At 41.1% G+C, this 25,841-nt stretch overlaps 1 protein-coding gene across 1 annotated transcript; it reads left to right on the top strand.

Annotated features, from left to right (window-relative positions):
* Positions 1-653: 653 nt before the first annotated feature.
* On the top strand, positions 654-23,956 carry CEP295 (centrosomal protein 295). The gene is made up of 29 exons (XM_053456098.1): positions 654-764; positions 1,390-1,555; positions 1,918-2,118; positions 3,612-3,736; positions 4,962-5,055; positions 6,084-6,200; positions 6,442-6,582; positions 8,783-8,966; positions 9,171-9,329; positions 9,533-9,739; positions 10,449-10,558; positions 10,962-11,120; positions 11,518-11,606; positions 11,706-12,687; positions 14,122-14,245; positions 14,659-14,841; positions 15,040-15,267; positions 16,366-16,466; positions 16,838-16,985; positions 17,416-17,637; positions 18,005-18,162; positions 18,276-18,402; positions 18,852-19,486; positions 19,722-19,862; positions 20,694-20,805; positions 20,940-21,131; positions 22,019-22,130; positions 22,559-22,658; positions 23,748-23,956. Exons 2-29 carry the CDS (start codon positions 1,433-1,435, stop codon positions 23,781-23,783), a joined length of 5,310 nt encoding a protein of 1,769 aa, XP_053312073.1. The 5' UTR covers positions 654-764; positions 1,390-1,432; the 3' UTR covers positions 23,784-23,956.
* Positions 23,957-25,841: the final 1,885 nt, after the last annotated feature.

Here is a 25,841-nt window from a genome sequence, read left to right as displayed (position 1 = left end):
ACCGTAGTCCGTAGAAACCATCCCTGGGTCCACCTTGTAAGGATAACAGCGGATTCATTATTTTTCCAGTAAAAAAGTCGAAAAACTAAATAAATAGGTGAAAAATTCTAAGAATGCAGTTTGTTAAACTGTACGTACTAAAAAGTCCTGTCTGTCGTTTAACAGAATATACAATATTTGGAGAGTTACGCAAGAAAAAAAATAGATAATTATGACTGGTGGAGGAAATATGTGGTGAAACACCCAAAAAAGTTCTACGAAATTTACCCTTAAATGAGAAAAGAGGGTTCCTGGACATGAAATAGTTACATAGTAACTACATAGAAATACACACTTTGTCTCCCTCTAGCGGGGAAAATAGATATAGCTGTACTGGTCCAAGACAAGTACCGAGTGGAAGGTTTTTATTGGCCCAACTTAATATTCTTAGGGGGAAGCAATTCCGAGTCACACCAGCCTAACTTCCTGCTCGATGAAATGATCACACGCCCGTTACTAACTGAGTAACCGTTACTCACAAACTTCACAGATGCCTGAATGGCACAGTACGCATGCGCGCTCTCATCTCCGCTCTGTCTGCCCTTTCCGCTCTCTATGGTGATTCCGCTCATAATTCCCGCTGGCTGCTTTCACCCTGGCGGGTTGTTTGAAGACCGGAAGTGACGCCGGTGGGATTAGGAACAGCCGTTTGCGTTTGTTTATTGTAGGGCTCTTGTGTCTGTTATTGAGGGGCCGTTGAGGAAAGTACGGCCCGGGGACGGCAGGTATGAATGTGTCCAGGGGGGGATACGTTTATCTGCATGTGGGGCTGTTGGTTGCATATATGTGGTGGTGTGCATATGTTTATCTGCATGTGGGTGTTTTCATTGCATATATGTGCATGTAGCTAATTCAGAGTAAGGCGGGTCTGTCAGGGCAGGTGGGCCGCAGCGTTAATAACGTGGGGTTGTGGAGAAAATGTTACGGGACTCGCTGTGTGTTTTTTGCCGTCTATGTCTGCTTTCAGGGTAAATCACACAGTATGGCTTTCACCTAATGCAATTGTCACGTGGTTTAGGTACATTTAATATCCCCCAACATACGTGCTTAAGTATATAGCTACTAAAAGTCTGGGAAGGGTGTGTATGTGTATGTGTGTGTGTGTGTGTGTGAGATATATATATATATATATATATATATATATATATATAGCCCCTATTTTGCATGTACGTCCTATTTGTCAACATAGGTGCCTTGTCGGCAAATGTTGATACCTTTTTAATTGGGGCGGTATAGAAAATGATGTAAAGCTACATGAGGTTTCTGGACCCTTGAGGTCTCTTCAGATTTCATTTGGATTTTCCTCCGTCTCATCAATATCCAGTTATTAATAACTTCTCATTTTCTCAGTTTTCCGGCGTCGTTTTGATGTTGCAGCGGCTTCGGATGTTTAATGTACACCGAGAAGATGAAACGCAAAGTAGCCAAAGCCTCGACACTAAGGCTTAGCCCCAACGAAGAATCTTTACTGTTGAAACAAGAACGGGAACGAAGACGCAAGCTCCGTCTGCAGCAGGTAAAGTGCTTTTTGTCATTTAAATATGAAGGGAAATAGTCTTTATTTTATTGTAATTTTTTTTGTTATTTATCTTGGGTGTTCTTGAATCTGCCCCTATACTAAAGCCAATTAAAATTAGCATATGCTCTGGCAATACATGTTATTTCTCTAAGTAATATCATCCAGTTCAGAAACGTGTTGCATACCTGCTGTACAGTGCCACGGCATATGATGGTGCTATATAAAACAATAAATAATAATTTGCACTAGAGTGCATCGCTGTCTAAATTTAGCTATAAGCAGCTGTCTTTTCTATATAAAGAGTATCACGTCCCGGGTCTTCAAGTTCGTAATTGGTTAATTGGATCACTTTATTCCAGGTCAGAGAGCAGGAAAAGGTTATCGCTCAGCAAATCCGCAACAATGTGAAGGACAGGAGAGATCAGCAGCTCCAGCACCTGGCCGAGGAACTTCGGGCTCACTGGCAGGCGACGCAGGATGAGAAGCTCCAAGCTTTAGAGAAGGCTTATCAGTCCAGTGTCAGAGCCATCGGTGAGAGCCACAGACAAGCTAAAGAAAATGTGAGTTCATTTAAAGAAGAAAACATTGTTACAGCAGCATCTGACCAGCGTCAGCAACACATCTAATATCCTGTATATGTGATAAATATATTGTACATAGACAACCAGCACTGTAGGGGTTTATTCGCCAATTGGGGAGTTGGTAGGAAAGTGTGTGGAATTCCCTATGCGTTTAAAACGGGCCGTCCTGGGCAAATAGTGTCTGAGCTGGCCAGGCGTAATGCATTGCTCCGGCAGCTTCCAATGGTTACATTTCAAACTCCATGCTAAGTTGACTTTTTCTGACAGTGCTAATGAAGTCCATTTCCCAGTAGGCCATTTATGAGACACAGGGTTCCTCCGGGTGATTAAAACCCAGGCATTCTGTTTTGTAGGAGAAAGCAGCATGATACAAACTTTGTTTTTTGTCTACTAGATTGTACCACATACATAAATATGCAGCTTTTTCAAGCAAGGGGTTTCACGGCTCATTATTTATACATGGTGTTCAAGCATTAAAAACTGTTTTCAAGTGATGGTGGTATTAAAAACTAATCCTCCTTTAACGTCCTTTGGTATTGAACAGGTAGCCGCCATAATCCTATGATGCCAGGTTTATAGTTAACAAAAATACAAAATTAATCTATTGCTTGCCGGTCTAAATACTGTCTTGGTATTGATAAATGGATACATATAATCCCTTTAGCTGGTAGATTGAAAGGCGTTGATGCTGGGTAATTTACTGAGATGGAGAGAGATGTTTTCCCCATATTGAATTAAGATGGTAATTTTTATTGGGGTTCAATAAAAAGGGCAAATGTATAGAAAAATCCTTACTGGATGTGTGTGTGTAAACAATACGCATTAAAAAAAAAAATGTAAGTCTTACGTTTTCATTAGTCCAAGACAAGTGCAAAATTCCATTTTTTGTCCCCCCCCCTTTACTTAGCTTTTTATGGACCAGTAACATGGCTCTGACGAGTACACTTTTTTTTTTTTTTTTTTTTCCCCTCCCCTCTTGGCCGGTAGTTTAAAGGTGCTGTTCCACTTAGATAAACATTAATTGTGCCCCCCTAGTATGCAAACCAAGTAAATCTTAACATGTCTATAATTGAATAATTTTCTGATTTGGATGGCAGCGGCCAATTTGTGCTTCCCATTGTGTCTCCGTCAAAATGTTTCCACAATTAAAGCATTTCTAATGCTCCATCCGAGCAAATGGAATGGCACCTTTTAATTACATCTGTATATAAGAATAAGTTCTGCTTGGCTTCTTCTTGATTGGCCCTAGGTTTTGGCAGCTTTTAGTGAAATGACTTAGGGATTCTTCTCAATACTAGAGTATTAGATAATATAGGGTGACACTGTAAGCCCACCTGATACCGAGCTTTACCTGCTTCTCGCTTCATGGAAATCATGAACCAAACGGATGAGGGTTTTCTGTCTTTCAACCTGACCGATGTAAGTAGTTCATACTCATTCTTTTATCATTGTTTTTTTTTTTCTCCGTAAAGGAGCCGGATTTGAAAGCTATTGAAAGACGAGTAGCTGCAAATAAGGAGAAAGCAGAGAAGAGACACAGAGAGGCCCTAAGAGAATTAAAGCAGCATAAAGAAGAGCAGCTAAAAGAACAAATGTGGTAAGTGTGTTTCACATCTAATGTCTCTCTATTTTATGCTGGCGTGTCTGTCTATAGTATCTGCCCCCTAAAAGAAAATGTGTGGTTCTTCTCTATACATTATGGAGGGCCATTCCCAGTGAGCTTTCGCTGCAGAAAGAGCTCGGCTGTCTTTGTATAAGTTATGGTTCAGCCGGTGAGATTCCCTCATACTTTAAATTGTTTTATACAGGGCCAGCACACGATGAATTGTGTGAGCCAAAGCCACAGCTCTTCTGATATCTCTCCGTTTAGTGAATAAGCCTCTGATTTGCTATGTTGGAAATTTCAATATAGATTGTAAAGCGACCGTTGAACGATGTTACTTGTGATCCTAAATGCCTCTCTGCTCCTTTATTAGCCTGCTCACAATGATTAAGCTCTCCATATTCATCAGAATGAAAATCTTCTCATTAGTGTAAAGATTTCAGAACTGCAGTTTGTGTGTCCTGTGTGTTGATATTGTACTAACCAGCGTCTGGGTTTGGTTTAATAGATTGCTAAAAGTTGTTTATATGGTCCTTTTGTATGCTGTTTAACCATAAACGCATTCTCTGTTACAACTCTCGTCTTACCTAAAATGTAAAACTGCCTTGTGTTTTTAGCCTTGGCGATAGTTTTAATTTCTGTATCACGGCTGGAATTATATAATTTCCTTTTGAGAAATTCTCTCTTTATTTTTTTTTATTTTTTAAAAACGTTCAGCAGCCAAACAAAGGAAAGAGCATAACTGGGAATAATTAAGCAGATCCTTGCAATTTAGCTGTGAATGGTACATAAACTCTGTTCTTTTGGGTAAAGCATATTGGCTTGAGGTACAACTCCTAATGAGACAATTAATAATATTTACAAAAAGAAAAACGTTTTGAAAGGGTGAACGTTAAGCATTTCTACCCGCCGGATGCCTGGCATGCATGTAATCAGGAAAAGTACATTTTTTTTTTTTCTGATAAATGTCCATTAACGATGAAGTACTTATGCTTTCCTCCCATAGTATATTGTGTAAAATGACAATTCAAACAAATGATACGGCCAACACGTGAGCCTTTTTCTTTTTTCTTTTTCTGCATTCAACTTCTGGAGATGCCTAAATACTCGGTTATGCTTTTAACTCTCTCATAGCGTTATATGTACCTACTGGCACAATGGTGAAATGACGAGTATTATTTTGCTAAACATTCGCCTCCATTGTATTTTCTCATTCTAGGCATATTAAAGCCCGCAGGAAAGCACTTAATATTGAAAAGGAACGTGCAGCGAAAATCGCAAGCCTCCCTCCTCCTCCTCCAGACCCGCTTGAGGTAAATACAGAGCATTTATTGTTCAAATGAAGCAATTTACCGTTTTCAACTGTTTCTTTACCTGATACATCTGGAAAGCCATTTTGGTTTGCAGTATCTTTTTATTGAGGCCATACAAACTCGTATACAAATACATACGTCTCAGCCTATTCATATAACGATTTTCAGAGTGCATATGTTTTATTAGGCGCTATTAGACGTCCAAAATACATTTCATAACAAAGATTAAAAGGGGCTTAATCAATTTAAAGTGATCCGGGTTACACAGCAGCAGCATTTGTGGCAAACTCTACAAACCCTATCAATGGTAATAGTCTAATTTCAACTTACAGGATTTATAAAAAAAAAAATAATAATCACCCGCCCCCCCCCCGAAAAGGCTTGCTTAAGCTTACACACTTAGTCCAAATGGCCTTATTTAACAGTCTACTTTTCTAGTTAAGTTATTGCTATTCTACAACATAAAGCCGTTGACGCATACATTTGGGTCAAGAACTGACAGGTCTGAATTAATGTCTGAAGTATAAAAAAACAAACACTGACGTTGGGTTAATGGCTATATCTTACATTTTTAACACTGCATGGCTTCTTTTAAAATGATTTTATATCTTAGATATTAGGTAGAGGAAACAAAGTAATGATGCCCGATGCATCACAAAGAGGGCTAGAAATAGTGTCAGTAGCCGTTAACCCAATGTCAGTGTAAATTTGCTTTAAAAGGGCTTTTTATACTTCAGAAATGTACGCTGACCTACTGTGAGCATGGTCACCTAATCAGAGTTAACAGTATATGTAAAGATCATTACACTTTTAGGCAGTGGAATAAAGATGGTGTAGCGATAGACTGAGTGTTTGATCTGCCTTGTATGTAAGATCCCCGTACGGTGTACACGTGGAGCTCGCTGCTGATACTGTTTGCGCAACACAGATAAATAGTATGCACCTGCCAGTCCAAAAGCGATTGCTAACCAATCTTCCATTATAAAGATCTGCGTTATTCTAAATGTTCTCCTTTTTTTTTTTTCTAGAATCTGGAACTTGTGAAAAAACTTCCATCAGTTAAGCTCTGTAATATAGACAGCTTCTCTGTGTCGCATTACCACCTTCCTGAACCTTACGTGGACAGAGAAATGGATAGGGAGCAGGTGAGCTGTATTTTATTTTTTTTTTTCTCTCTCTTGGAAAAACTCTTGCCAAAGATCTTCAGCCCAAATAAAGGACTGACTTGCATGCATCTACAGGGACAACGTCTTGTAGGCTACATGGATTTTAGTTATGTTGGGTCTTTTGGAAACAATGGATCAATGTCTGGCTTTAAGAACTAGTGCCAATAATGTTACTTGATTATTCTCACTGCTGCTGTGATTTTTCTGTCTTGTCTGCCAGCCAGATGCCCGGGCTTCTGCCGTAGAGGAAGCAAAGCGCTTGGATGCTTTGCAGAAAGAAGAGGAGAGAGAGAAAATGGAACAGCTAGAAAAGGCACATCTTCGAGGATCCCACGCTTTGAAAATGGTTCATTTAACACAGGTAAGACGTCAAAGGTTTATTCATGAGCCACCTTCGTCACAGAGTGTAGAATTATGAAATTATTATATAAAGATGTTTAAAGAGATGCCGGTTTTGGGCAGTGAAATCAATTTTCCTGAGGAGGTCTTGTTAGATCCCCAGTAAGCACTGCAGGTGACCATCATGTGCTTTGCTGCACGTTAAGTAGCTAGACATAAATAGGCGATGTATAGAGGGGATTCTGATAAATGCCTACATGCATTAGCATGCCAAACAACAAGGTAATAGGTTACCAAATGCATTAAAGTGCACATGATGACTTCCGTGTTTTAACTTGGTTATGGGCTAAATTTTATCTATACTTCTGAGATTCCATGAAGGAAGATGCTGGTCCAAGATTCACAGATCTTTATATTTGATGAATGACTTATGGTGGCCTCTAGTGCTGAAACAACGAATCGATAAAATCGATAATAATCGATAACGGAAATCGTTGTCGACGATTTCCGTTATCGATTAATCGAGTGATCGATTCGTTGTTGGAGCACTCGGCTCCTTTTACTTACCTCCGCGAGCGTTCCCCGCTTCTGCTACACGCTCTGCAGTCTCCGCCTTCTAGCTACGTGACGGATGTGACGTGTTCCGGAGGTAAGTATTCTTCATGTCTATGTGCACAGATCGCACAGAGCCACTCGCACAGAGCGGTTCGCTCTGTGCGAGTGGCTCCACCCACACTCACACCCTGCATCCCCTGAAACCCCACCCCACCGTGGACCCCCACCCCCGCGGTTCGCTCTGTGCGAGTGGCTCCATTCGCACAGAGCGGTTCGCTCTGTGCGAGTGGCTCCATTCGCACAGAGCGGTTCGCTCTGTGCGAGTGGCTCCATTCGCACAGAGCGGTTCGCGGGGGTGGGGGTCCACGGTGGGGTGGGGGTGGGGTTTCAGGGGATGCAGGGTGTGAGTGTGGGTGCAGGGCAGAGTGGGGGTGGGGGTGCAGGGCAGAGTGGGGGTGGGGGGTGCAGGGCAGGAGACTGGGTGCAGGGCAGAGTGGGGGTGGGGATGCAGGGTGTGAGTGTGGGTGCAGGGCAGAGTGGGAGACTGGGTGCAGGGCAGAGTGGGGGTGGGGATGCAGGGCAGGGTGTGAGTGTGGGTGCAGGGCAGAGTGGGTGCAGGGCAGAGTGGGTGCAGGGCAGAGTGTGAGTGTGGGGGCAGGGCTGGGTGCAGGGCAGAGTTGGAGACTGGGTGCAGGGGCACAGTGCAAAGTGCTGGGTGCAAAGTGCCATTGCTGGCTGCAAAGTGCCAGGGCTGGCTGCAAAGTGCCAGGGCTGGGTGCAAAGTGCAAAGTGCTGGTGCAAAGTGCTGAGTGCTGTGTACAAAGTGCTTGCTGGGTGCAAAGTGCCAGGGCTGGGGCAAAGTGCTGGGTGCAAAGTGCCAGGGCTGGGGCAAAGTGCTGGGTGCAAAGTGCCAGGGCTGGGGCAAAGTGCTGGATACAAAGTGCTGGGTGCAAAGTGCTGAGTGCTGGGTGCAAAGTGCTGGGTGCAAAGTGCCAGGGCTGGGGCAAAGTGCTGGGTGCAAAGTGCTGGGTGCAAAGTGCTGGGTGCAAAGTGCCAGGGCTGGGGCAAAGTTTCTTGAACAGTAATAGTCCACCTCTTTTCAGAATGTTTGGGGTTATTTTGTTTCATAAATATTGTGTTTGGGTTCTTGTACTTTGAAAATATTGTTTTTTATTACATCATAACAAAATAAGAATGTTAATGTAAATTTTAAGTTGTTTTTTAACATCCAGTTAATTAAATTATTTTAAATAAACGAAAAATTTGCATATTGTTTTTTTTTATCCGATTAATCGATTAATCGAAAAAATAATCGGCCAACTAATCGATTATTAAAATAATCGTTAGTTGCAGCCCTAGTGGCCTCAGGAATTACTGTGAAGATGTATTGCTAGAGTGGCACATTAGATATTAAAAGTATATTTTAAGGTCTTCGTTTTGTGTATTTGTTTTATTATAATATCTTTAGGACAGCTCCATACCCAAACCGCATTCTACAGTCTTATAAACGCCTGTAGCTTGTGAGCTTCCCGTAGAAGACCCCAGCCAAAGGCATTGTAGGAGAAACCAGTTCTTGTAGTCCGTGCTAGTTCAATGGGAGTGCGTGCGTTTTCTCACTATATGTAAAATTTTAAATGCGCTTAAAGTTGCTTACGTTTACATTTAAGGACCGGGACCGACTCTTGAAGGAACTGGAGCAGATGCAACAGAACGACCTTGTTCGGCGGAGGCACATAGTGGCACATATGCCACAGCAGCTGTTTGAGCCAGCTTACAGACGGGCAGAGATCATGGAGGAGAGGCAGAGGGAGCTCGAGTCTGCCTTCGAAGACATGTACACTCAAGGCCAACGTAGGATGTGTTTGATTTTCATTACTGGTTTGACTGTCAATAGTTTTAAATAATTTTAGGATTCTTTTTTTTTTTTCTTTAGAATGGTATTTAAGTTGCAATTTATGTTCCTTGCTTTACATACTCTTTTCTGTTCTGCTTTTCACAATTAAGCTCTAAATAAAAGAATGCTCTTCCATGATATTTTTTCTTTTTCTTTTCTAGAGGTGAAAGGGGACCTGGTTTTACAGCTCAAGCCACAACCTTTACCCGTTCCATCTGTTAAAAGCACTGATGAAGATTTGGATCTGTCTATGGATCCCGAACATGCATCTGAAGTCTCTGGGAATACAGAGGAGGTGATAGCCATTGACAAGCCGCAAGGTGAGCTTAAGTGAATGAACTCCATAAAGGACCTCTTGCTCTATTAACTCTGACCTGTATTGGAATTTTCTTAAGAAGGCTCTGTTTACTAAACCATGATCTTGTCTACCTGGGCCAAATCCAGCAGCCATTATTATTCTAGATTCACATAGTCATTTGGCTTTAAGCTCTCTTGACTCAAAAATATAAATTTATGTTTGAAGCTGAAGCCAGAGAGCCACAATCCAGGGTTGCTCTAAAGAAACTGTTACATAGAATAAGGACCCAGAAAGACAAGTGGAGTTCCAAGAGCGATATAGAGACTCTCAGTGAAACTTTGGAATCTGGATCTTTGCCCGTTGAGGAGGAGGAGGAACCGAAGGTGAAGCTCATCTCTGAATCCCAGGAGAAAGACGAGCCACCTGAACCAGGTAACCCTTGTCCTGTGACATCCATTATTCAATCAGCACTGTCCTACCGCGCGTGTTCATTTTGCATTCTCATCTGTCTTTACCAAATCCTAAAACCTTGAAATACAATATGAATTGTTCTCTTAAATCTCTATCTTAAATTACTACATCTTGTATTCAGTTGCTTTTTAAATTCTGAAATCTGATAATTCGCTCTGTAGATTCTGCCTGGTTTATACAAAACCAGAGGAGCCTACGGCCCATGTGGATTGTGCTAACTAGGTATAAAATGAATAGAGAACTAGTTGTTTCATATTTACCGCTACTCATGCCTCAGCTTATAAGAGAAGATGATGGGCCAGCCCTTCATGGTGCATTTTTCATTTCAGCTCCTTCACAATTCAAAGTTTAGTGAATAAATGTTTTTCTAAATGCCTTAGTTAGGGGGTATTTAATTAGCAACAGCTGCTCTAAAGGAAGTCCTTTGTAGTTTTGTTTAACAGTCTCAATTTACTTGAACCTATAAATATATGAAATATTAAATTTGACGATTAGAGCTATAATGCAGCACCTTTGTAGAATTAGAAATACTTTTTTTTTTTTTTTTTTTTCCCTGAAATGTCACATCTCAACGTTAAAATATATATATATATATATATATATATATATATATATATATATATATATATAATTTTTTTTTTTTTGTCCTGTGCACAATTTCTTTCTGTAGAACCGCAGGATGAGACGGTGGATAACACGGTTTTAGCTGGGAACGCCATCCTTCTCCATCCTCAGGAACATGCTATGAGAATCCGGATGACAGCCGAGAGACAGAAGGAGGTGAGGTCACCTTGGCTTGAGATCATTCTAAATGCCCACCATTAATATTCATACAAAAAACAATATACAATCTTTTTGTTTGAATTCATCCCTGAATACCATAAGACCAATTTATATTTAAAGTGGCACCAAGTATCACACAAATCTCTTAAAAACTCATAATTGAAACAATACAGACCACTTCTCTCAGTCTAGAGCTTACAGAGTAAAAGGAAAAAAAGGCAGGCTGGTGCAAAATCACTTATGGCGCAATATCTACTTTATATTGGGAAATTTTCTGTTACAATGGGACTCTTTAGTAAGCCTTAATATTTGTATTTGATTCCTGCCTCTGTCACATTACGATGGTTCATACCAGTCATTTCTGTCTAGTTAGAATGCATGGGTTATCATTTGTGTTCAGATGGAAGATATCGAGAGACAGAAACAGGAACAGCTGCAATTGCTGGAGAGGTTAGAAGAGCAGAGGAGAAGCCTGGAGGCCGAACTTCTAAAAGTCAAGCATGAAATGGAAGAAGCAAAGAGGCAGGAAAAGGAAGAAGCTGACGATTCTCCTGCGCAGGTAGAAAGCACGGAACCTGCTATTAATCCACTCGAAGATCAGAAGCCCCTGGTATGTGTTTAGTAAGACGGTCATGAATTTAATGTTTTATCGCTTTATCGACACTTTACTCCAAGGAATGAGGCAGCCTTAGCACAGTTTTTGTTTTGGGACGCTCAATAAGGTGTTAGGGTAAACTTTAAACTGCTTACAGAATAAAGTCACTGTGTTCATATACTTCTCAATAAGACATAGAAACTCAGTTTTGAAGTTCTGTGCGTTGTCTGACTTGTGGCAGCCCAGGTGCCAGCACTGGAGAACCCTACTTTTTTAACATTCATATTGACAGCAACACCTAGTTAAACAGATACGGACTGCATGTGATACCATGACGTCTTATTACGTTTTCTCCTAGGAGGTTTCTGCTCCAGAAGTGGTTTCTTCCACGGAGAGTCCGCACATCCAGATGATTAGGGAGTACCAGCAGCGTTTGATACAGCAAAACCGGTATGATTCAAAGGATTTCGAGCCTTTGTTAAGGTTTTATATTTATGTTCACATGAAAGCTATTTTTGCGTTTCTTAATGGATATTAATGTGTTTTTAGAAAACATAAGCAATCGGTAGAAGATGCAAGAAAACGTCTTCAGGAATACCAGTTATTACTGAAAAAACGCTATTCTCATTTATCAACGTCTGGACCTCAAGCCGAAATCCAAACTGGCGCGGATGTGCGTTCGAGCACTATAACAGAAACAAATGAAAAATCAATCGAGCGTTTTACCTCCTCGGAGACCCGACCCAGATTACAGCCAGCATCTGGTCAGCTTGTGGATGTAACTGAGCAAACGCTTGGTCCGTTGACTCCAACAACATTGCAGAATTTGGGACAAACAGTTTTACAGCGTACACAGCCTTCTCCGTTTGTGCTTTCAGAAATTCCTAACAATGGATTTGGACAGTTACGGGAGCAGGCCATGTACGCTTCATCATCTTCAAGTGATACCCTGACAGAACAGACGCTTGTCGGAGCACAATCATTGGGGAAAATCAAAAGTCCTAAACGTGTTGGAACATCCACCAATGTTGATTTTGAAGAAAGTAGAGATCCGCATGAAAACATCACTTTTAAAGAAACCGAATGCCCATCTCCAGAGGAGAGCGAAGTCAAAGCCCAAGATGGCTCCTCCACTTCAAGCCTGTGGGAACATGATTCCTCTTCTGACCAGTTCTATGCACTTCCCCCAGCTCTGTCTTTGGGTTTACCACAAATACAGCCAGAATGTCTGCCTGATGCGGCTAAGCCTTCTGTTGTCCCGCAGCCCTATACCAAGGAAAAGGTTGGCTGGTCATTCGGTGAGTTTTCCAGCGTTCAAGAGTTCAGAGAGCGGCTTCTTTCCTCCACATCGGAGATTCAACTGCAGCAGGATCAGCTGAGAGAGAAGCAGAGGCAGTTGGACAAACAACGGGAATCTCTGCTGTCGAAGCAAAAAAGCCAAGAGGAAGAACTCCTTCAGAAGCAGAAAGCCCTCGAGGAACAAATGAGGAAGCATCAGGAGTCATTGGAGCATTACCTGAGCGGTGCAGAGGTAAAAGATAACATCAGAAGCTTCAATGAGTGTGTGTGTGTGCGTGTGTTAATTTTGATAAATGTAAAATAATGCACATGGGATGTAAAAACCCTAAGGCAGCATAAAGCATCGGGGACGCTGTTCCGTCAACGATAATGAAAGTAAGGTACTTGGAATAAGCATGCATGCCGCAGGGTGTATAGCAATAGGCATTAGTAGCAGAAGAGGTTCTTCCACTTTACGGATCTCCGGTCGGACCTCGTCTAGAGTATCATGTACACTTCTGGAGACCCCTTGATCTAAATTATAAGCTTGTTTGAGGTTGGCCCTCCATACACTTTTTATGTCGGAAGTTAAAATAGTTTGAGACGGACTGCTTATGTCCTGCTTACCCTTTGTACGGCGCTACGGAATATGACCCTTTTTATAAATCAATAGAAATGGGATAAACCTAAACTATCCTGAATTAAAGACAAGACCAGTGAGGTCAGAGTCTTTTACATCTGCAAATATGGGCAGATGGGCCTAGATTGCGCAAATGGCTCTTATCTGATGTCAAATGCTTGATGTCTGTTAAATATATTACTAAGTACAAAGTGACTTGAAACGCCATCAGTCAAGTATTTATATCATAGTTTACTTTCTTGGTTTGTTGGTGTTTCGTTAAGACCCGTTGCTTGTTCAGTTAGCCTCATATTATCTTGATCTAGCGAAATGTTTATTTGCCACAGAGCTAGACTTCACTGTGCCTGCAATGTTGAGATCCGCCAAAATATTACAGTAGAACCAATTTGTGTTCCCATCGCATCCTCTGCTGCGGAGACTAAAATGTAATGTAACAGATTCATAAAACGCATTAAGACCTTTTTTTTAATATTATTCAAATGGCCTTTGGCGGTACGGTTTTCATCTGGCATCTATTTTCTCGTAGATGTCTAGCACCTTGGCTAAGTACGTGTTTTTGTGTTTAGTCTGGTAGAAGAACCTGCGTGTCTATGTTGGGGTCGCACGCGTATTCTATTCTGTGTGGGGACAAAAAGTTTAGTTCTAGAAACTGGGTCACTGTTTGTGTCCACTGCAGGGGTCCCTTGGAGACATTAATGACCATGCTCTCTCATGCTCTTCCATCCAGTTTAGCAGATAAGTCTTCTGTGCATTATGGAGAGCAGGAGTTCTTGCGTGTAGACAGTCGGTCTAAATGCTTACAGGGCACGGTGTGGTATAATTCCTTATGTTGACTGAGATACCCGTCTTCTGTGACCATTTTTCATCTGGCACAGCAAGACCTTCAGCTCCTCACAATCCAGAATCGGGCATTGCTGTAATGTATCTGCTGAGCTATAGCAGCGAGCCCTGTCCATAAAACAGCTCCGACTTTTATCGGTTAAAAATGTCTCCCCTTTAAATGCGACGTGAGGAATGCGATTTCACGGACTTCATCTTTCTCCACAGTCAGGGCCAAGAACGCTGCCTCAGGATCTGTGCCAGGTACCCGTCGGGGAACGCTACCATCTTATGTCCTCGCTGCTGGAAGCGTTGCAAGGAAATGGTGAACAGCATGTCGTGCTAGGAAATGGTAAGTGAAGAGTGCAAAGGAAGGATTCAAGTGGAACCACTTAATTTTTAAAGAGCAATAGTCATCGAACGAAGACCGTATGCTGCCGGTGCTAGCTAATGCATATGGTAGATTAGTATTTATTGTCTCCTATAAAATGTGGCGTCCTACAGATGAAAAAGAAGAAACAAAACTATAGGTAATGCATGCATACACAGCTAGACGGCAAACTGGCCCTGCATGCTTTGCATTATTTTTGGCTACCAGCTGTTCTCTTTTGACAAACTTTAAGCAATTGGGCACCGACTGATTGTCCCTCCCTGCTCTGCATTATGAAATATTGTTTAAGATTCAAATCCAGTATTTTATTTTTAATGATTAAAAGGAACATGTGATATTCAGGCTAGTAATGGAAATGTATCTTCTCCCTATAGGTGGCGTGCTGAAAGCTCTGGGAAGAGATCACCGATGGAGGCCTTCAAAGCCACCAGTTACAAAAACCAAACTGGGACCCATGCTGGAACCACACGAGCTCAGTGCTATTCTAGAGGTAGATACTCCGACCAGTGGAAGACACTCGAGCGATGGGTTAGCGGTGCCAAGAGAGAGCCGCTCAGGTATGAACTCCTTTAGCAGTATAAAGCAGGGGCTTTGCTGGCAGGCGGCGCATTATTCCAGCTAATAAACCGCTGGAGAACGCATATCTTCGGCATCAGTCGCATGTGGTTCATTATTTACAATTCTGACTTCTCAAGTCTCCATTAGTGGTAGTAAATGCGGTTTTCTTTTTAACACGCTTTGTACGTTTCCGGTAGGCTTGAAGGATCGGCCAGGCGGAGAGGACTTCTTAGCCCCGTTTGGCTACAATCCAGAGAGCAGCCGAATTACCAGCAGCAGCAGCAGTGATTCTTTCATTAGACATCTGGATCTTTCTGGAATATCCTTAAGCAGTGGAAGCTCAAGCAGCCAAAGGAGCCGGAGTAAATTATCATGGCGAGAGATCCTGTCTTTAGAAGCCAGTTCGTCACATGATCAGGATGCGGGTAAGCCGAATACAAGCATGAAAATATATAGATTTGATGGTTGAGAGTACAAATGGAAGATACGGCTCCCTAATTTTTTATGGATACTCCAGAAGTTTGAGAGATCGTAAATTTTTGTGCTTATTAGAGTTGCATGTGTCAATGATCCGCTGCTCTGATCTTTGGTATCGCACAACGAACATTAACAATGTTAACTGACTACACTCAAGATCTTGCCCGTTAAACATGCTCAGGATACAGTCCTGCTGCCCCATGCATTAGATGGCCCACGGAAAGTTCTGGAGATTATTTTTTTTGCATTAAATTCTAGCAAATACAATGATTGCCTTGCAAAACAAAGTGCCTCTGTAGATAATGCAAACATTGTCAGCACTCAATAATGTAAAAAAAAATGATCGAGTCCCTAAGTATAGCCGAATAGCCTTAAAACTACTTGCTATACGCTCACACCGTGCTAATGACTTTACACAGCGTACCGCAGAGCATTTTGGACAGAGAGATGTTAACTGCTTTGTAAGCATGTGCAATTTCTTTTGCCGTTTTTACTCTGAACAAAATAAAGCCGGACACTTAAATATAACTTATATATATAATTGTAGGATTTATGGATCTTTAAATTTACGAGGTTGAGAAATCATCTATAGGTATTTCAGAGGTTGATTTTTCATCGGCTCATCCCCAGTGCCGCGTCCAGTGCTAGAGGCTTTGTCTTTAGAAGAGTTCAAGGAAAAGGCTACAAGGATGAGCAGAGCAATGAAGATCTATGTAATAAAACATACGAGAAACTCTGCTTTTAAATGAACTGAATTCTTAAACCATTTTCTTTCAAAGCAGAAATAGTTTTCATGTAGTTTTGATTTTGGTATGCACTATATGACCAAAAGTTCTTGGACACCTGACCATCACACCTACGAGCCTGCATGCAGTCTTATTTTTGCTTTTCTACCAATTAATGAATCCATTTTCTTGGCTAAAAAAAAACATATACATTTTAGGTGGAGAATTCTTTTTCTAGTAACTAATTGGAAGCCTTCTCCTGTGCTGTAGGATACTGCCCCTGTATGTTTTCATTGTGAATCGTGTGCATGTTTTCTTTAGGACACTCACAGACTTCTGACAGCCAGCGAGATTTGTCTAGTCCACCTCCACCCGAGACAAGCTTCCCTAAACCCCTGCGTGTGCACGAGACTCCGCGATTTGTAAGTACAACAAATGATTTATACCTTTTCTCCAATAAGCTGAACTGGTTAACTCCTCTGAGGTCACTTTTCAAGTAACAGAAATGGCCAATGATGAGAATTAGCCAAATCGGAGCCAGTTTATACTGGTCATGATGTAAATCTGGGGAGCGATGTGTGTGTGTTTTTCTGCGTGTACGTGTGGAGTGAAGCATGTTTGGATGAAACTAACTAGTGTGAGTGTGTTTTTATTACTAACTGAGCAATGATGACAATTATATTGTACAGATATAAACTATGATGGCTTCTACACTTGACCTGAGCTCGGGGTGCTCTGTGGCCAAATATATCGTTTGATTCCAAAGGATGATCCCAGGTTTCTCCTTATGCAGGCTGATGCTGCCCAGATCAGGCCAGAGGCCCCATCCAGTCCCCGTGTCCTGGCGCTAGAACCTTTCCATGACTATTTATCGACAACCACTATATCAACCGGAAGCTTCCTAACGAGCGAAAATGCAGACTCGAGCCCTGGAGTCTCAGGTTGGTGTCCGATTAATAGTCCACGTTCATGTTAATTACAGGTGCTTTGCAGTTTTTGTTTGTTTGTTTTAGTGTATTTTTGCTTTAAAAATGTAATGGTTTTTTTTCCTTTTATAGTTTTTATTTCTGTAAACACAAACTTTTACAAAGGAAAAATTATGAATGAGAATTTCCCCAACAGTTGCATAGTAGTTAGTTTTCACTTCATTATTTTTTTAATGTTAGGCTTTGATAACTTTCAAAACTATTTTATATGGGGTGTATGTATGTTTGTGTGTTTTATGTGTGTGTTTATATTATAGAAATGCTTCCTGAAATTTGTTGGTTGGTAAATCAAATTCACAAATGTCGGCTATAATACAGTCAAGTCTATATTCAGAAAATAACTTTTGTCAAGTGTATACTAATATATGCATTTTGTTTTTTTTAGAGTATATGTCAGAACTTCAAAGGTGTAACTTCTCGCTCATCAGGGAAGCCTCCGAAGCGAGTCCACCGACAGTTCATCCCTCTGCTCTCCATCGAACAAACGGTTCCAGGCGTTCAGAGTTCTCACCGAGTGCACAAGAAAACCGAAGCCAAATCCATCAAATCATTGAAAAATACACGAAAGATCTCAGCGCATCCCTAGAAAGAAATCTGAGTTTTCATGGTAAGTCTAAACTGAAATGCTGTGTTATTCATATCCCCAAACGTCTAGTAGTTACTGCAGGCTTTCGTGGCAGAATGACAAATATCTGAGGAGCTGTACCCACAGCTGTACCCAAAACAAAAGTATTCAGATATTCCAGACACTGGAAACCTTGCTTTAATACTGATTTTCAAATTGGTTAAGATATTGTTATTGATGTCTGTCCTGGTTAAACTGAACTTCTTTGGGGAAAAGGTAACATAATGCACATAAATAATCAACAAAAAATATTAAGATGCTTTAGGTGGGTTCATAATCATTTTGTGTGGTTCTGCAAGCAGAATGTAATCCTGAGGAAGGGTATATTCCTAAATGTGTTCTGTTACAGCCCCTGCATCTGCTGTAGATATTTCAGCCACGGAAGGGAACCAGCACTCCATGGTCTTTCATCCTTTGGATCCGAAACCCGACTTCAATATTTCCACACCGTCCTACGCGCTTTCCAATGACTCCAGCAGCTCTCCAGACAATAAACCATTCAGCCAGGTAAGTGGTTAGGATTTTCCACTGAACGGAAGTAACTTTTTTTTATTATATCAGTGTTTTTTTTTTCTTCTACATCTTGTTTTTGTGCTTTAAATTGAAATGTTTGTACCTAGACTTCGTCGAGTAGCCAAGTGAGCTTGTCACAGAACCGCGACCAGAGCGGGAGGTCGTCCTCTGGCTTAGGCAGTTCTCCAAGTGTGGAATTTGTAACTGGTTCATCCACTAAAAATCCCATCCTAGGTATGATAGTTTTTTTTTTTTTCTTCCTGGGGTTCCGTGTGTTTTATGTGAAATGAGCTATGATGAAGCTGTCCAATACAGTGAGCAGTGTATGCAGTGACACGATCTACACTTGAACTGAGCTCATGTTTCTTTGTCATGTGTGGCTGGTCGTCTGAGTGAGGTGTGTGGTGTGTGTGTGTGTGTGTGTGGGGGGGGGGGTTGTGTGTAAGACTTGAAAGTTTTGAAAAAGGTGAATGTTTTTAGTGTTTTGTTTTTTTTTGCTTTCTATGCTCCTAGCATGAACTGAGCAATGATGACAGTAATAACGACCTGATTGTGTAAAGTACTTCACAGTGGAGGATTCTACACTTGATCTGAGCTCAGAGCAGACATTCTGAAAATGTTTGAGGCATGTCTTACACGGAAACAATGAAATGATGCATGTTTTCTTTGCTTTGTTTCTACAGGTACATCGGATTCCTCTGCGTCGTTTCATGCGCTACACCCTGAATGCACGTTTAACGAGACCAATCCGTTTGCCCAGGAGGAGAGGTCTTCGAGGTGCTCTGTTCTAGGACTTGATAGCACAAAGTCCACGACTGTCATGCAGGGAGATGTATCCACTTCCCAAAGATACAACCCCAGACCTCCAGCCTTTCAATGTTCTACTCAAATAATCATGGGTCAGGATCAAAGCATAGCAGAGGGCTCAGGTTCTTTTCATACGTTGGTGGCCACCCAGACATCTGTGAATGACTCTGTGTTGTCTGAACACCCAGTGTCTGAATCGCTAGAGAAACAGGATGAGGTCTCTCGCCGCTTTGAAGAGTTGCCAGCTGAAGTTAAACTTCTCCATGTGGCGGATAACACAGAAAGCTATAATGTGCAGAACTACGAGAAATCCGGAGGTTTCGGACCAGCAGGACGAAGCCCGCGTCCGGGCAAAGGAGCCGGCGTATCCCCAGAGTCCTCAAACCAGACGTTATACTCTGAGATCATTACAGACGGATCCCACACACGATCTTCTGTGAACCTGAGCTTACTTCCTTCTTTCACGAGTGGATCTACTGCCTTCTCCTTGGCCAGCCGGGTTTCTGAGTGGGTGAGTAGTGGACAGCCCTTTTATTTCTCTTAATTTATATATCTCTATGTCCGTGTAATATTCACTGCTAGTCGATGTCTATTTATGCTTCAGAAGCTGGCAACTAAGTTCTAGTGTGCAGGCAGACTCGTTCTGGCTGTTATATCGTGGAGGCTCGAGATGAAACATAACTTTCCTTCCTTTTTGTTAATTGTCAAGCAAATGTATTAATATTTGGTCGTTTTTTTATTTGCAGGACACTGATTCTGCTTGTGGAATCATGGAGGAGCCGGAGCTGACATTAGTGAGTTTAAATGATAGTAGCGTACTTAGTTTGGAGCCCGTCCTTACAAAGACAACGACGTCTGATCACCAAGGAGACCAGAACTCTTCTGAGGTAAATGTACTCATTGCATTTATTCCTTTTACTCCCTAGTATTACTTGGACTGTAAGCTGTATACAACATATCCGTACCTGTACTTATATAACTGCATTATTGTGCCTCCCCTTTTATGATAATGTAAAGCTACACATTTACATAGTTTGACATATTCAGGCAGAATACCAGGACAGGTTAAAGGATCTTAATGTATATAACCTGGAAGAAAGACGTGACAGACGGGGGATGTGATAGAAACGTTTAAATAAAGGGAGTCAACATGATAAAGGAAGAGTTTATTTCAAAGGAAAACTACTACCGTAACAAGAGGACACAGTCATAAGCTAAGGTTAAAAAGTAACACCAGGAAATATTACTTTACTTAAAGGGTAGTGGGTGCATGGAATAGCCTTCCAACAGAAATGATAGATTTTAATACAGTGAAGGTGTTTAAGCAAGCATAGTATAGACATAAGGCTAAGCTAGATAAAAGATTAGCCCAGTGACTAAGGAAAGTATTCGGACGTTGGGCAGACTGGACGGGCCGAATGGTTCTTATCTGCCGTCACTTTCTATGTTTCTATGAGTATAGATTATATGACGTCATCGTAAATGGAAAGCCACATCATTTGGTCCCCTCGTTGTGCTAGTAGAATGACGGCTAACAGTAACAACCTGCATAGTACGTCTTCTCCTTCTCACCAGCTGTACAAACTTTCAAGTGATTTGATCCATACATTTGCTTGCCACAGTTTACTGGAAGGGTGTTTTGGTGCCTCTGCATTCAAGGACTTTCCTCTTGAATATTCGCTAATAATAATGGAATATTTTTTGTGTGTTTTTTACAGAGTGGCTTTTACCCGTTAACGGCAGAAATGGATGCGTCCAGGTTTACTGTAACGGACGGTTCCTTCTTAGGCCTCGCTAACACCAACCTGTCTTTATCGCAGCCATTTACAGGTAAATGCCATCAAAATCAATAAACAAGCTAAATATTCAGTGACAATACATGTATATTGTGCACTAGGTTCGGTGTTAGCCAATCACCACTCTGATATCCTTCTTAAATCTGTTTTTCAATGACGTTATTGCAGAAATAAGCATTGAGAAGACGCCGGCTCCTGGCAACCTGCAAGATGCCTTTTTAACAAAGAAAAGACTGTTTGTTGAGCGATCGACAAAACGCCTCGAAGAAATAAAACAAAAAGGAAAACCGCAAGAAACGAACGTGAAATCTCCCCGGGATCTGCCTTTGATTAACCCGCCGGAGGCATCCGTCGGAGCTGGTAGGTTTCCGTAGGCACCTAAATTTGTTAGATGATCTGGTTTGAGTGTTTTAAATAAATACATAGAGTTTGACGTTGGATAAGAACCCTTCTAGTCGGGCCAGTTTTCCTAATGTAAGGGGTTTAAACCCTCATCGGTCTTTGGTCAGGTCCTATGCTTGTTTAAATCCCTCACCGTATTAGCATCCACCACTGCTGCTGGGAGACTGTTCCATTTATCTACTACCTTATGAGTAAAGTAGAACTTCCTTATGTTATATAGGCTGAAAAAAGACATACGTCCATAAAGTTCAGCCTTTCCCATATCTGTTAATTTGTTGCTGTTGATCCAAAAGAAGGCAAGAAAAAAACCCAGTTTGGCTTTTTCCAATTTTGCACTAACCAGGGAAAAAATCCCTTCTTGACCCCGTAATTAAAGATTATATCCCCGAATATTATGTTTTTCCAAGTATCCATCCAGTTGCAGTTTAAACGTCTGTACAGACTCCGATAAAACTACCTCTTCAGGCAGAGAATTCCACATCCTTACTGTAAAAAAAACCCCTTTCCTCTGCTTTAGACTAAATCTCCTTTCTTCCAGTCTAAATGCATGACCACGTGTCCTATGCATAGTCCTGTTTATGAACAGATTTCCACACAATGGTCTGTATTGGCCGCGAATATATTTATATAATGCTATCATACATCTATGCCTCTGGCCTTCAATTTTTAGATCATGTCCACTTGTTCTGACATTGCTCCTGCTTTCAAATAAGCTTGCCTCCTGTGCTTTGAAGAATTTAAATGTTCCTATTGCATCTCCTCTCTCTTCTTTCCCCCCGAGCCGTACGTATTAAGGATCTTATTCCGCACGTTAATACTCTCTTCTGTTCTTTGTGTCTTGTTAGCGTCGGTAGCTCCAGCTGATGGGGGGCAGTTGAAAAGGGTGACTGAAGTCAGAGTGTGTACCCCAGAAGAGCGAAAACTGACTGAGCTGGAGATGCACCAACGGACCATGCGGTAGCGTGTTAACATATAGTCTCACTATTACACGCGTTCCTACTAAACAGGGCATTGCACGATAATCTCCCCTGTGCTGCTGATTTGGGGGTAACGTGTGCAATTACATTGTCAGGAGATCATATTGGTTCGTAATGGAATCTGAGCAAGTTCTGCTCCTTACAGGTGTCCTGAAATCAGCAGAATATTGTAACACTTCTAACCGCGTATGATATCAGGCTCTGTTTGGTAAACTTAGGTGTATGATGTATTTTATAGATATTCTTTAAGGGGGGGCTTATGTGGCATTGAGCCAAACACAATACTTGCTATTAGCTTTAAAAATTAGTTTCTGAATTTATTTTCTGGCCGGATCTTTTCTTTTTGGGGGGAGTGGGGGCTGCACATACAGATGTACATTATTAAGGCTGTTTTTTTTTTATTTAAAGATTATATAATCAACTTGATGAAGTTAAAACCAAGAAAGAGACGATCGTGCGAGAGAAAGCATACGCCAAAAACAGAGAGAAGGCTAAAGAATTCAAAAAGGTGCGGTAAGCAGGGGTATAGTCACACCTCGGGGGTCTCTCCTTAAGGGTGGAGTGTAACATTTGGGGTCTTACAAGTTTGTGACTCTAAATGTTACTCCGTAACTTGGAATAACCCTTCTGACGGAAGGGATTGCTTACAAGGCAATTGTATATCAAGTGTGTGTGCGCGTGTATATACAGCAACAAATTAACAGATGTAGGAAAGCCTGAACTTGATGGACGCATGTCTTTTTTTCAGCCAATATAACGATGTAACATTACATTTATTTATATAGTGCCTGCGGATTCTGTAGCGCTGTTACAACAGTCAAAATGTATAGTCAGTACAAATAATTTTAAATCACACACAATAGTAAACTGGTGCAAAAGGAGAAGAGGGCCCTGCTCTTGTGAGCTTACAATCTAGCCAGTGGCTGAGGGTGAAGGTTGGTGGGGTCCAGTTGATCTGTAAAGGTTGTTGATCATTCAGGTGGCTTGATTAGGATAATGGCTGAGAGTGTTAGGAAGAAAGGTTGCACACAGGGGTTTTTAGAGAGCTTTTGACATATTCTTACGAGGGAGAAAGTCTGAGGGAACGAGGAAGGGAATTCCACAGCAGGGGTCCACCGTGGGCGAAATCCTGAATACAGGAGTCAGAAGAGGTAATGATGGTAGAAGAGAGATGCGGTTATTGAGAGGAACGAAGAGGTGCTTAGGGGTGTATTTAGATTAGAAGAGTAGAGATATAGGGGGTGCAGAGTTAGGGGGTCAGAAGTTTGAATCTGATTCCGGGGGGTATGGAGAGACAATAGAGTGAATAACACACGAGGAACAGCGACAGAGAAAGATAACTCTAGCGGTGTTGAGGAGGAATCAGAGCCTTGAACGTTAGTAGAACTTTGCAATTTCAGGTGGAAAATCACAAGGGTTTAGTATTTTGGTTGCAAATTTGGGAGATGTTTTTCAGGTGAGGAACTAGATGTGAGGGATTAAGGAGTGAGACACTAAGGCAGCAAACTTGGTTTGTTTGGATAGTGAAGTTGTCAGCCGTAATAGAAATACTGACCGTGTACATCCGATTTTATTCATTCTTTCCTTTCTTTTACAGAAAACCTTGGAAAAGCTGAGAGCCAACAAAAAGTGACAGTTCTAAAATATACATAGTCCAATGACAAAATTCATTTGTATTTTTATCACATGAGAACGTGGACTCTTGGCATCCAAGAAACTTTTTTTTTTTACTTTTTCTAGATTTTACATTTTAATTTAAAAGAAATTGACATTTGTTTATTTCAAATTGACTGACACTTTAAAATAATTTAAGATACTGTATTGTTCCAAAGTGTAGTAGAAGCCTATTTACAGTTTTTTTTTTTACCAATACTGATATTTATTTATATATTTTATGTAAACAAGGAAATATTTTTAGAGTTGCATTTCTTATAGAAACATCATCAAAAGAACCGGGTAATATGTTAATAGCTATAAATGTGTAAAAATGTGACATTTGAACATCCATAGCAATCTAACAGGGTGTGTATTATGTTTAATTTATAACGCAACTTGGTGAAACTACGTAGAAAATACTGTTTTGTTACTATTTTAAATATTTTATAATAAATTATTTGCCGTTTCCTTTCGTTGTTAATGTGGTGTTGGTGTGCGTGTGTTCCCTTCCCTGCAATAAGGTATAAACATTGTAGGATTGTGCGGATTCATGCGTCCGACCCTCTAACACAAGGGAACAAAACTCCAGTCATGGGCCACAAATACCCCAGCTTCAGGACAGGCATCTCAAATAAAAATTCATTAACTTTCTTATTTTCAGGCAACGATACACAGAATTCCTGGTCTGCTTGCCATCGACATCCCCCTAAAGAGCGCTTAACTCATTCATGACATGGGGTGGAAGGGTGCCCTGCATGTGAACACATTCTGACACTACGTAGAAAATACTTAATAGCAAGTTGTAATGAGGTGACAATTGTATTACTTCATGTAAATTTAAATGGCGAGACTTGAGAGAAAAGCCTCTTCGGCTCATCCGAATGTGTAACGAATGCAGTGAGATGAAATGCTTTATCTCAACAAAGCTATAATGTACGGTTTATTTAACCCCTTCACGACAATTGACGGTCCTGACACGTCGCGCAAAAACATTCAGTTAAAGACAATTGACGTGCCAGGACCGTCATGACGTTAAACGGGGGTAGAAAGTGATCTACGTTCGCTTTCTTCACCCAAGCGGTGTTGCTGTAATGCTTCAATGTTGAGGCATTCAGCAACGCTGAGACTGACATCAGCCCTCCCTATTTTAAGAGAGCTTAGGAGGCGAGCAACGAGATGTTGCTGTAAAATGTGTGTGGGGGAAAAAAAAAGACTAACACAAAGTTCGACAAAGACTGGTGTTAGAATTAGTGCATGGAAAGAGTTAAAATACCCTGGGTTGTCTAGTCTTCAAAAATATACGGTTTGATGGGGTAAATTGCATTGGCCGGCATCAAAGATGTTCCGAGTAGCCCATGGGGGCAGAATTACCAGGTTTTGAAATAGCAAAACGCTACTTGTACTTATTGCCCCATAACATGCAGAAAAAAGAAAAACATTGGGTATTTCTAAACTCAGGACAAATAGAATCTATTTAGCGTTTTTTTTCATTAGTTTTTATAGATGGGAGATTTTTCAAGTTTTTTTTTTTTCTCAATATTTCCCCATATTTTCTACTTTTTCCCTTAATAGTAAATGATATGATACAATCAAAATAATGACCTAAATAAAGCCCTTCCTGCCCTGAAAGAACAATATATAACTTGTGTGGGTTCAGTAAATGGGAAAGAAGAAAATCACAGCTAAACACGAGCACCGCAGAAATGTTTAAACGGCTATTGTCACAAAGGGAACAAAAAATAAGATCAGCCATTGTCAAGAAGGGGTTAATAAGTTTCTCTGTGAAGCCTTGTTGTGACTTTTTGTGAACTCATTGTAAAATATTGTAGCACACAGGGCTCAATCATTCTGATCATCCAAATATTTTATATTTCGATGCTCCTATTTTTTATTAGTCTTTCAATTGCTCTTCAATTTTAATTCCAACCACGTCGCCGGGATTTAAGTTGTTCCCTGCTTCTGAAGGGACCAAGAAGATCTGACCCTCCTACCTTTTGGCTTTGGATGGAAGGAACTGGTCATGTATTCAGTTGGG

Source organism: Spea bombifrons, chromosome 2, assembly GCF_027358695.1.
Source record: "Spea bombifrons isolate aSpeBom1 chromosome 2, aSpeBom1.2.pri, whole genome shotgun sequence".
In the NCBI taxonomy this organism is placed as follows: domain Eukaryota; kingdom Metazoa; phylum Chordata; class Amphibia; order Anura; family Pelobatidae; genus Spea; species Spea bombifrons.
This window is presented reverse-complemented; position numbering and strand designations above follow the sequence as displayed.

Coding starts and splice junctions, on each gene's coding strand:
- CEP295 (XM_053456098.1), top strand. CDS start 1,433: ATGTACACCGAGAAGATGAAACGCAAAGTAGCCAAAGCCTCGACACTA. Junction 5,056..6,083: donor CTCCTCCAGACCCGCTTGAG/GTAAATACAGAG, acceptor TTTTTTTTCTAG/AATCTGGAACTTGTGAAAAA. Junction 18,163..18,275: donor ACAATAAACCATTCAGCCAG/GTAAGTGGTTAG, acceptor GTTTGTACCTAG/ACTTCGTCGAGTAGCCAAGT.